The 13000-nt window shown below is 42.7% G+C and overlaps 1 protein-coding gene across 1 annotated transcript in view; it reads left to right on the top strand.

Moving 5' to 3' along the window:
• The window catches only part of CSNK1E (casein kinase 1 epsilon), a 45277-nt gene that overhangs the window by 25593 nt on the left and 6684 nt on the right, over positions 1–13000 (top strand). Inside the window, exons 3-8 of the mRNA XM_075286858.1 lie at positions 1785–1895; positions 2194–2342; positions 5421–5649; positions 7872–8042; positions 10718–10866; positions 11683–11875. Coding sequence (XP_075142959.1) covers positions 1785–1895; positions 2194–2342; positions 5421–5649; positions 7872–8042; positions 10718–10866; positions 11683–11875 — 1002 coding nt within the window. The remainder of the gene's footprint in view (positions 1–1784; positions 1896–2193; positions 2343–5420; positions 5650–7871; positions 8043–10717; positions 10867–11682; positions 11876–13000) is intronic.

Genomic DNA, 13000 nt, shown 5'->3' with positions numbered 1-13000 from the left:
AATAGTCCTCACAGTGCCCCCACCTGTAGTATAATAGTCCCCACAGTACTCCTGCCTGTAGTATAATGGTCCCCACAGTGCCCCCACCTGTAGTGTAATAGTCCTCACAGTGCCCCCACCTGTAGTATAATAGTCCCCACAGTACTCCTGCCTGTAGTATAATGGTCCCCACAGTGCCCCTATATGTAGTGTAGATCGTCTCCTCAGTGCTCCGACATAGTATATTGGTCCTCACACCCGTTGTTTTCTAAAGAGTGAGTAGTGATCTGCATTGAATACTTCCCCCTGCTATCAGGTCAGCACTTGGTGTCCGGAGCAGAGCGGTGAGTAATAAATGCAGCTCACTGCCCGAGTCGCCTGTAACTGCAATGAGCACCTCTATCAGTACTGAGGGGGGTGCTTGCTGCGCTTATAAAGTAAGTTTGTTGTCCATGGCCATGTGTGGGGATTCCTCCAGGGTGGGGAGAGCAGTGGTCTTCGCTGTGTGGTAGCCTGCTTGGTTGAGAACCACTCATATAGAGTTCTGGGTGGAATTTGTGACGGGAAATTAGGTGTTTAGTAGCGATCAATAGAGGTGCTGCCGAATACAGATCAGGCCAAAACAACACAGGTGGTGGTTAGTCTGAGTACACAGGAAAGCCATTGATCATTGGATGTAAAGCTTGTTCTGGTTGATGTGTCTACATTGATCATCTGGTTAAGAATGGCCGCTTTTGATGTGTGGTTTGTTCTGGAGCTCTTGGGTAATTATCCCTGGTCTGAAAGGTGTCTGCTGTAGGTGCTTTAGGGCAACCTCTTTGGAGGTCTCTTTGAAGGAACCTATCTGTTCTCTTGCTTGTTTATGAAAGCCTCAATGTAAATTTGGTCTTACAATAGACTTAGCAAATTGAAAGCCATTGCTCAGCTGGAGATTTAGAAATACTGCTATTCCTGATTGCTTTGTGGTTAGACAGTGTAAGCACGGCAAGAGCTTTACTACTTCTAGGCTATAGAAGGAAATTGCTTTCCATCTGTGCTGCAACACATCCTGGGACTTTGAACTAGACCTGATTTCTAGAAAATATATGCATTAATCATCTTTATGTACTGAAATATGCCCCATTCTTGTAAGATGGGGGCAATAGGCTGCACTGATTTGTGGCAAACAGTGAGAACAATTTATTATTCATTTTTCCTTTTTTACATCAATTTTTATATGAATTTTTAACTGTAAGCGGACAAAAAAACTGATGAATTTCTTTGGTCTTTTTTTGACCTTACCAACATCAATTTGTTAAAAATGGATAAATTTATTTCTATTGAGTCTGTGAAACTGGACAAAGATGGAAAATGTCAGGGTTTTTTTTACAGCTGGCCAAGTTGGAGACAAAGCTGAAAATTTTTATGCCCTGCAAAAAGCAAGTGTCTGGGAGTCGCCTCCCCTGGATTATTCAGAAGCTTGCAGAAATTCTAGCACAGATCTATCAGCTTTAACCAGGATTTCCCTTTTATTACGTATAATATAAATTTACCAGTAATGTATTCTGTTTATACATTAATCTTGCAAATATTCTATGGCCGTCCGCACATGACATTGACCCTTACCTAGTATTATTATAGTCCTAAATAAATCTGAGGCCACTTGTCGATATGCATGAAGGGATTCTCTGTGAAAGAAAAACCTGATTTGCATGAGGGAAAGCTAAACTGGGCAACTTTGACTTTGTCATAGATTTGTGCGGACTTGTTTTATGATCTGATTTACACAACAGGAGACATTGGTTTGTTTTCTCATGTTTCCACAGGTGCAAATATTGCCACCGGCGAGGAGGTCGCCATTAAGCTGGAATGTGTGAAGACAAAGCACCCACAGTTACATATTGAGAGTAAATTTTACAAGATGATGCAAGGGGGAGGTAAGTAGTCTTGGTCTGACATTAAGGAATAAGGGCCACCGCTTTTTGAACTGGTTATGTTACTATGGGCTGAGGTTATAAAATGGTTGCCTACACCCGAAATCGGGTGGTTGTTGCCTCCTGCTTTGCATTTATTTTCTACTTCTTGAATAGCTCCATTTTGATTGACTCTGCGCCTCATAATCCCGGCGTACTATATAGAAGTACTAGTGCTCATATCTACGTCATGACATTAGGAGCTCAGCAGATGATGACAATCTGCCTTTGTGTCTCTTTACATTAACGTCTTGTCTGACAGTGGGAATTCCTTCAATCAAATGGTGTGGTGCCGAGGGAGATTACAATGTGATGGTGATGGAATTACTTGGCCCCAGCCTAGAAGACCTGTTTAATTTCTGTTCCCGCAAGTTCAGCCTGAAGACGGTGCTACTCCTGGCAGATCAAATGGTAAATATGAGCCACAGTGATGGACGAGTGGAAATGATCAATGTTTTGGTGCCACTTTTTATACATATGATTAAAAGTTTCGACTTTCCACCTGCTGGTTTAGATTGAGAAGCCGTACGTCATAGGCAGTTACTTTAATCAGAAAATGCTGCATTTTACATTACCTGTAAAGTGGATGGAATTCTGCCTAATCCCATCCACACATTGCAGAAAAAAAAATCCACAGCAGAAATGCTGTGATTTAAAAAAAACTTCAGTTTTTGTAAATCTCAATATGTCAATTATACAAACGGAAACGCTTGTGTTTTCCGTATAATAGAGGCAGAAAGTCCACAGAAGAAAATTCAGTGGCTTTTCTGTGAAAAACACTGTGTAAAAATGCAATGCGTTTCTGCTGCGGTCTTTTATGCATCGTTTTTTGCATGGACAGGGACTTTGCCAAAACCACCTCCAGAACCTCTTTAGGCTAAAGAAGCAGAATCTTGTGTGTTAGGTAAAAAATACTTCCAAAACTACTTCAAGATCCTGAAGCAGATTTGTTCCACCTTCCAAAAAAACCTGTGAACGTACCCTTAAAGGTGTTTTCCAATTTTGAGAGACAAATGTTATTTGTATGATGAAAAGTTATACAATTTCCAATATGCTTTCTGTATCAATTCCTCACGTTTTTGAGATCTCTGCTTGCTGTCATTCATTTTGCTTACTCCGAGTGGACAAAAATGAGTCCATGGTCATGTGATCTACAGTCCATGGTCATGTGATCTACAGTCCATGGTCATGTGATCTACAGTCCATGGTCATGTGATCTACAGTCCATGGTCATGTGATCTACAGTCCATGTGATTAACACAACGGAGCGCAGCTTGTTACTCTCAGCACAGTAATTAGACATCTTACTGGTAACGAGCTGTGCACCTCTGTGTTCATCAACTCAAATGGGGAAAAAAAATAGCGGTCAACTTTTCCAAATTTTGTCTGGAATGTTCCTTTAAGCGGGCCGCAGCAAAAAAAAAAAAAAAAAAAAAAAAGTGGGAAAAACTTTGGGACGACACATCATGTCTTTTTTCCTGCAGCGCTTTTTACAGAAAGTCCGCATAGGTATCCTCTGTGGATTTTCTGCTTCCATTATACCTATAAGGAAACCATTGGTTGTTTCCATAGGTATACCGTATATACTCGAGTATAAGCCGACCCGAATATAAGCCGACCCCCCCCCTAATTTTACCACAAAAAACTGGGAAAACTTATTGACTCGAGTATAAGCCGAGGGGGGAAATGCAGCAGCTGCTGGAAAATTTAAAAAATTAAAATGGCCGAGTTCTTGGGTGCAGTAGATACTGGGGAAGGGGAGGGGTTGTTTTGGTTGTCTGTCTGCCCCTTCCCTGAGCTTGAGGACTGGGTTTTTTACCCCCAGTTGGAATTCAGCCTGGCTGAATATAGCGTATCTGCAGTGCTCCTATTAACCCCTTCCCAACGGAATAGAAGCACTGCAGATCCCTATATTCAGTAGACCGGGCACTTTCAGACACAGGGATATCTAATGTGTATGTGTGTCACAGTCATTTTCTACTTTGAGGGCAGGTTCACACTAGCGCCCAATCTCCGTTATGCATAACGGTTTCGCCATGGGCAGCAGAAGACGCTCACCAACAGACACTGAATGTCGGTTTCTGTCCTCTCCCGACAGAAAACGGAAACCTGCATAACTGAGATCAGGTGCTGGTGTGAACCCGCCTTTATATGAATTATAGGGAAAGGAGTGATTTAGAACTTTTATTTATTTAATTTTTTATTATATATATATTTTTTAAACTTTTTTTTTTTTTACAATTCTTTTTTAGCCCCCCCTGGGGGATTTGAACCTGCAGTCATTTGATTGCAAGTCCCATAGACGGCAATACAAGTGTATTGCCGTCTATGGGATATTCTCTACATTACTATTACGGCTTCATTAGGCTCCCGGCTGTCGTCGGAACAGGTCGGCTACTGCGAGCTCGCTGCGCAGGAGCCGGCCTGCATCTTTAAAGGTATGGGGCAGGCCTAAGGGGGGAGGACATCTCCGGAGGGGGAGGGCACCTCCGCTGTAACGCTTATAGCGGAGATGCCATAGCTTATGCCTACAATCAGAGATCGCAGGCATAAGCTTCAGCATCTCTGTTGTAAGCATTACAGCGGAGGTGTCGGTTTCTATGGCGACCGCTCTGCAGAGCGGCGCCATTACACTTACATACCCGGCATCCGGACCCGGCATCCAGACGGGCGGGTGCCGGGGCCCAAAGCATCGCCGTGCTCCTGCTAGGAGCGCGGCGATGCTGTACATTAAGATCTACAGAAGTACTTACGGTACTTCTGCTAGCAGGCCAGGAAGCAGCCACACGCCGGGTGCGGGCCTGAGCTTACGCGGCCACGTCACCCGGCATGTGATGGAGTGGTGGGGGGCGGGGTCTGCTATCCTGGCCTGCTAGCAGAAAATTACCGTAATGACCCGAATATAAGCTGAGGAGCACTTTTTCAGCACAAAAACTGTGCTGAAAAACTCGGCTTATACTCGAGTATATACGGTAATTCACATGCTGCAATTTCCAAAACGGCAACGGTTTGGGAAATTGCAGCATATCTGCTGTACGTATTTTCCTGCACTGTGTGGTTGGGATTCACTAAAATCCCATTCACTTTGTAGGGGCTGTAAGATGCTACGGTTGGCCCGGCCTAAGATGGGAGAACTTTTGTCCTTGTATCGTACGTTATTTGTAACGCTGTAATTTCCATTTATATGGTATTAACGGCACAGTACCGCAACGGCATTATTGCCTTACAGAGTTGGGGTACTGGGTATCCTCTGGGTACTCTGATTTCCTCCCACATGCAAGACAATATACAGATAAGAATATTGCCTTTCTGTAGCACAACTGATCCTTCTGCGTGTTGGGGAGCAGCATCCATATGGCAGCCACTAACTCTCCTACTCCACAGCCCTCCCTGCACTTTGAGTCCTTTAGTGAGAAAAATGCATTACAAATGTTTCATTGTCTTAGTTCTTGACCACTTCTGACTCCTTTCTTATTTTTTTTTTTATAGATAAGTCGCATTGAGTACATTCATTCTAAGAACTTTATTCATCGGGATGTTAAACCAGACAACTTTCTGATGGGACTTGGAAAAAAAGGAAATTTGGTGTACATCATTGATTTTGGCCTAGCCAAGAAGTATCGTGATGCTCGGACGCATCAACACATACCCTACCGAGAAAACAAGAACCTGACCGGGACTGCTAGATATGCATCTATAAATACTCATCTGGGCATAGGTAGGTGGTTGTACCACTAGAACTATATACCCGTCATGTCTTCTCAAAATGCGACTGCTGGAGGAATACAGTCTCTTGTCCATCCTTAACACTTTTATTGTTAGGGCAATCTTCACTCCTTTTGATAAACGCAAAATAAGACACCTGGCACATCCACTTGCCTTCGTGAGATTTTGCATTAACACATAATAAAAATTCATGTTTGTGGCTAGGAATCCTGGGGAGAAGATGTCATTAACAGGCAGTGACCGATCATGTTGCTCCTAGAACTTTCAGCTTGGTGTCATATTAAGATCCAGAATCTTAGCATGTAAATGATACCAAGATATATTGTTCTAGGCAAGGAAAGTGTTTAAAGTCTTGAATTGTGTATTTTCCAGTGAAAGTGTCAGTGTCTGGAAACATGCCTTTCCTTGTCTCTGAAGTTTACACTTCCCACAGTTTTTGAAACTAGGTGCAAAAACCTGTATACGGTATATTCTTATAGCTGCCTTGAAGGCTACCAGGGGGAAACTATTCACATTCTTGGCCAAAGTTAACATAGTTGAAAATTGTTTAAACTTCTTCTGAGATGCATTCTTGAATACGGAATTATCTTTTAAAGGTTTTTTTCTTCTGGTATTGTGACCGGAGTAAATCATTGGGTCTCAAGTGGATATGAGCAATGCATAAAGAATAGAGAGGCAATGTAGCATCAGGAGGTGACGCTGAATGGAAATCCTTTAATGGATGCAATTGGGTGTTTGTAAAGCTCCAACCTGTTTCCTGGTGGATAAAGAATAATTAAAATCTTACCTCTTGACTTGTCTGTTTTATTAAATGATTACATTCCCAGTGAGATAACAATTCTGGGGCTTATTTTCTTAAAACTACGTGCCATTCCTCTGCTGTACCTGTCAAAAATTTGAGTAGTTAGTCAACTGGGAGGTGCCAGTTGAGCGTATATGTCCCAGCTCAGTCTGGCAGTGTCAGCACTAATTGGACGGTCTCAGACTGCAGTGACACCCCCCAACTGGTATCACCCATTAGATTAACTACTCCGAAATTTCTAGGAGGAATAATAGAGGAACACCACAAAACAGAGTTATAAGAAAAGGTGCCCCAGATTTATTTAATGGGAATGCAATTAATTGCTAAAATAGATGAGTCAGAGGTGACAGCTGGTGTTTAAAGGGGTTGCCCTTGGTTGAGTTAAAGGTTTGCTTTGTATATATTTCCCTGGACGAGCCTTTAGCAATAGAGCCTCCTTCACGTGACCATACATTGATCTGCAATTGTGGATTTGGACACGTGTATTTCTATAGGCTCAGAAACACAACTGCATTTTTTGCGGCTGTATGTCCGTGCCATAATCAAGGACCACAAATTATGAAGCGTGTCTTATTTTCTGCCCGCATTTGGGGCACATACAAGTGTAAGAGATCATACAAGTCTTATCCGAATTCATGATTGTTGGTGACATACCAACATTTTTTTTTGTAGATCAGTGTTTGCAGACTGTATAAGCCACTACAGTTGTGTGAAGGAGGCCTTAAAGGGTCGTTCCCAGTGAAAACCAAAAGCACCTAAGGCCCTATTCACATCTGCGTTCGGGGAGTCCACTTGGGGACCCCCCGAATGGAAACCAGTACACATTAAAAAGCGGTTACCTAAAGGAAACTCGCGGGCCCCATAGACAATAATGGGGTCCGTGTGATTTGCGCTCGTTTTCTGCACGAAGCATAAGGAGAGAAAAGTACTGCTTGCAGGACTTTTCTCTCTGTATGTTTCGTGTGCGGAAACCACACTGACCCCATTATAGTCTATGGTGTCCATGGGTTTCCCAGGTAACCGCTTTTTAATGCATATAAGTTTCCGCTTAGGGACCCCCCGAACGCCGATGTGAAGTGGGCCTGACTTTGACTTCACATGCGCAGCTCTCTACATTCACTTCTATGGGACTAGTCAAACCTCCCACCTGTGGTACCCGCATCTATCGGATATTTATGGCATAGCCTGTGAATATGTCCTAAATGTCAAAGATAAAAAGACCCCATTAATACAAATAAAATGGAAAAATGCATTGTGTAGGTTGAGCTGCTTAGCCTGTTGTTAGGCCTGTAAATGTTTTTTTTACTACATTATGTAATGTAAATATGGTGTATATGGGACTTCCATGGGTCTTCATATACTTGTATATCTGGAATTGTTGCTTCTTATTGGTCACACTTTTGTCCATGTAGAACAAAGTCGCCGGGATGACTTGGAGAGTTTGGGCTATGTTCTTATGTACTTTAACCTCGGCTCGCTGCCCTGGCAGGGATTAAAAGCTGCAACTAAACGACAGAAATATGAACGGATCAGCGAGAAGAAGATGTCAACTCCTATTGAGGTTCTGTGCAAAGGCTACCCCTGTAAGTATATCCCAATCATATAAGTACTATGTAATGATGGATATCTGCGCAGTCAGTCTATTACTTACATAGGACATGTAGCAGTTGCTATAGATTCTATTTCATCAGTACTTAGAAAACATGACCTAACCTTGTGTAGGGAAGTGACAAGAGTATTGACATATTTGCTTATACTACGACTATGCCTTGCAAGCGGCCATGAAAAAGTACTCTTTTTCTTGGCTGATTGTGCACCTGAAGGTAATTAATTTTCACCGATCCCTTATAGATATGAGTCTATGAGGGATTAGTAAAAATGGCCTGAGAAATTGCATGTTTTTTTTCCCCCTCAGATTGTTCACATGGACTGTTAAAACAATGGTGCTGTGAATCGATCCATTAAAGTCTATGGGGTTGTGTGCTGACCATAAGATAATACAGTCATTGAATCCTGTGGTGTGAGTGAGCCCTTGCTATGCCTGCATCCAGTGGGTTCTTGTCAAGGGTTTACAGTCATATAACCAGACCTGGTGATACATCACTGCAGTTTCTAGTGCCCTCTTCTGGCTGCTTTTATGATTACATTCCCATTGATATAATGGATAGATGATCACAGATACAGATAAAATATTCTCAAGCAGATGTTGGGAATCAAATGTTTGGGTAAGATTTTGGGTGCCCTTCAGCAGTGTGAATAAAGCATGAACTGATGTGCTGGGTCCTCCAGAATGGACAAAATGTAGCTACTCTAGCTCAAATGGAGGTTCTGGAAGGGAGACCCCACCTCAAATGTTAGAGGCCTTCGGGGAGTTGACTATTGATGATCATTTATATCATTTTGATTATCAGTGTCCCCATCAGCTCTTAGCAGTGGCACTTGGGTGAGCGCAGCTTCTGCTTCACAAACCACTGATGTCACGTGGCCTATTTGCAATTCAGTCCCATTCAGGTGAGTACAGTGCCTACACAATGTATGGTGCTGTGCATGGTAGTCAATCGAGAGTCTGTAGTCTCTTTAGACAGATGAGTGGTGGGGATCCCAGGTGTTTGAACCCCCCCTGATCTACTTAAATGTATTCAACCCCTCTAAAGGGAGTTTGTCACCAGAGTGAAGCATATCTAACAAGCCACACAGTTAGATAGGATAGGCTCACCTGAAGGGAAGACCTTTTCTCCCATAAAAATGAGTGTTTCCATTGCACAGATATTCATTAGTTTTACCCTTAATGCTCTAGATTGCTCATTTGCATATTGTGAAATAAATATCTGGCACCAATTTTCATGGGGAAAAAGGAGTTACATTTAGGTGAGCCTGACCTATCTCTCTGTGTGTTTGGCTAAACATGCTTCACCCTAGTGTCAGACTGGTAACATGTTACATGGATAGAGGTGTAACACGTTTCTTGGCATTACACACTACAATATTTAAGGCCAGGGTTAGGATAAAGTCCCACAATGTGGAAACAAAGCTTTTTTTGTTGCAGATTTTGCTGCAGTTTTTTTTTAGCCAAAGTCAAGTATGGATACAAAAGGAGTAGGTAATATATAGGAAGCTCTCAAACTTCTGCTCAATCCACTCCTGCTTTGTCTCAAAACAGCTCAACAAAAACTGCCACAAAAAAAGTGTGTTTTCTGCATTGTGAGGTTTTAGCCTTAAGACGACTTTTTGTAGCGTTACTGAATTTTAGCTATTGAGCTACAGCTGCAGTCCAGATGAATATTGACGCCAGGTTCTTTCCTGTGCTCAGGTTTCTGTTCTTCAGGTCTGGGTTACCCACTAGACTATAAGGGGATCTGTCGGGTTTCCGTTCGGTTTTCGCCCCAAAAAAATGCAGTGAGAAAAGTCCTGCTTGCATGGAGGACGGATTTCCCGAATGTTCTCACTCTGCAAGTCTGACCCTAGCCTGACTTGTATGTAAATCCATGGGCTTTAGCTGACACTCTATAGTTACAATTCTGTAGTAGAGCTACATAAAGTCTGTTTAGTAATGGCCTAAATTAGGTTTTTATTATATACATTGTAACCAATTTTGGTGTTTGTCCACATGTAAAAAATCTCTTTGCTCATTCTGCTCTGCCTGCCTGTTTATACAACCACAGGAAACACAACTTTTATCATTAGAGGGTGGGCATGTTAATGTCACCACTGTTATACTGCTGCATGCATAGATAAGGTAGGTGGGCCACACTATGCAGACATATAAAGGAGGCCATACACTTCAGATAGCTGGCCCTCCCAAACTCTATTGTTCTCAATATAACAAAAATAAACCAGCAAATAGCACATGAACAGAAGGATTAGACATGATGAAATGCCGGACTCTTCTTACTCCTAATGGCAGATGTCAGGATATGTCACTGTGAATGCCCTGCTAAGTATTCTGGGTGAGGAAATCTGAGTTAGAGAGGCTAACCCTCTTTAGAGGGAAGGTTTGCAAACATCTTCTGACATGGTACAGACCCCCTTGACCATTATAGGGCCAGGGCACTCAAATTCTGTCTCACCCCTACCAGTTTCCATGTGCTATTGTATAGTCTGATGCAGCATGGAGCTCTGTACTGCAGATTCGCAGGGACTCCTTGTATCTCTATACTCGCAGAACCCCAGTTCCATCCAGTAGGCAGCTGTTAGTATAATGGTGGCAGGACATATGAAGTAACATGGGATATTCACATGATCTGTATTGTTCTTTCAGCTGAATTTTCCACATATCTGAATTTCTGCCGTTCCCTGCGATTTGATGACAAACCAGACTATTCCTACCTGAGGCAACTTTTCCGTAACCTCTTCCATCGACAAGGTTTTTCGTACGACTATGTGTTTGACTGGAATATGCTGAAATTTGTGAGTTTTTAATTAAACCATTGATTTTGATACTGTGAAATCCCCGTTAAGGAATTCATTAATAATATTTATTATTATTATTATTATTATTATTATAGTGCTCATGTGCTTTGTGTTTACCATGTACCAGGTAACGCTAGGTTCACACTAGCGCCCGGAGTCCGTTCTCCGCTTTCCGTCTTCTGCATGCAGAAGACAGAAAGCTGTCAGACCGGGTCCGGCCGTGAGCACCGGTGAGCATTTTATGTGCTCCGCTGCAAAACCGTTTTTTTTTTTAAAAAAAAAATCGGATACAGAGTACTGCATGTCTGACTTTGTGTCTGATTTTTAAAAAACCGGTTTCGCGATGGAGAGCATAAAATGCTTACTGGCACTCACGGCCGGACAGCTTTCAAACCCATTTCTAAGAATGGGTATGAAAGAGTCCTGCAGGTTTCAGTCTCCTGCTCAGTTTTGTGCAGGAAACGGAATCCTGCAGAACAGAGACCGGGCGCAGATGTGCATGAGCCCTTATTAGTTATTTTATAGACTATATATTAGGTCATTCTTATACCTTTCAGGTAAAATGTAGTATTACATAGTTCGTCATGGGTATACTCTACATGGTGGGCTTGGGGTGTGTATGGCAGAAGGCTGGTCCATACACAGAATATATATATACATACATACATAATAAATAAATAAATATATATATATATATATGGATCAGCCTTCTGCCATTGCCTATGAAGCTGCTATAACCGGATTCATAGAGTGCACACACAAAGATATTTGATTTGCTATTCATTTTACTGATTTATTTGTGTGTGTTTGTAGGGCGCAGCTCGGAATCCAGAGGATATGGACAGGGAAAGACGAGAACACGATCGAGAAGAGAGAATGGGGCAGCTCAGAGGTTCCACCACTCGAGCACTACCTCCTGGCCCTCCTGCAGGTGCAGCCCCTAATCGGTTAAGGAATGGTGGAGACCCCGTAGCCTCCACACCAGCCTCAAGGATTCAGCAGAGTGGTAAGTACTTGCCAGTTAAACTTCTCCAGTCTGTGTTAAGATCCTATTACCCTGGCTGGTAGGACGAGAGTCAACCCATGACAAACACATCAATCGGCACTCTGGGTAACAATGTGACTCCATTCACTAACATGAGTGAAAGATTTGCTATGTGGCCCTAGCCTTGTACTCCACAAGTGATACGGACAAGACAACTGATGGTCTACTGACCGGGGGCACGATTACATGATAAATGGTGATGGGTGTTTGTTCTGTGGCCAGGGTGCCACCAAAAACTGTGCCAGGGTGTAAATCTGAATTTATTTGAAAACCGTGTCGACGTATATATGGTCAGCATTAAAGGGGTTGGCCAGTATTGTGCTGTATAGGACTATCTGCTGTTTGCTCCTTGCTCTGTGTATCACCACTACTCTGTATAGCAGTCTCTACTTCCCTTCACCAAAAGACATTCATATGAGCTGCTCCATCCAACTTGAGTCCATGGAGGATGCCGATTTATGTGCCGGTCACATGACCCTCCCTCAGCAACTATATCAGGGTGCCGCTTCTAGCACGTCGCAGTGGTCATACGCAGAGCAGGGGAAGCAGGCAGTCGGAGGACCCTATATCATAGCGAGGTTCATTATGTTCTGTTTACAGCACAATACCAAAAATATGTAGAAACAAGCCAACCCCTCTATTTCATAAGTTACAGCATGCATCCCAATAAAGAAGGCCGTTGCATCAGACTGTGCTGATCTCCACATTGCCATAGTTCTTAGTCTCATGCTGGCCGCACTTTTCCTGTGGTGAGAACACCTTGTTAAAACCAAGCGTAGTGTTGCTTTATAAATGTATGCATTTTAGCATGCAGCTTTTTTCGCAAAGCCTAAGCAATGCTCACAAGATTATTTATCTTGGATTCTGAATAGCCAAGGTATCAAGATGTGGCTGTGAAAGCAGTTCATGACCCCATCCATGGTTGAACTATTTGTCACCTGTATGAAGGAACACTGTGTTAGAGGTCTAGTTACTTTATATCTAGGGGAAGCTGCAGACAGGTGCACCCCCATCCCAAATGAGAAAAATGTTTGGCGTTTCGCTATATTGTATGAAAAGAAATGGGGGGAAAAGTTGTGCTTTGTT

This window comes from Leptodactylus fuscus, chromosome 9 (assembly GCF_031893055.1).
Source record: "Leptodactylus fuscus isolate aLepFus1 chromosome 9, aLepFus1.hap2, whole genome shotgun sequence".
NCBI lineage: Eukaryota > Metazoa > Chordata > Amphibia > Anura > Leptodactylidae > Leptodactylus > Leptodactylus fuscus.
Note: the sequence above shows the minus strand (reverse complement) of the source record. Positions and strands in the feature narration are given on the sequence as shown.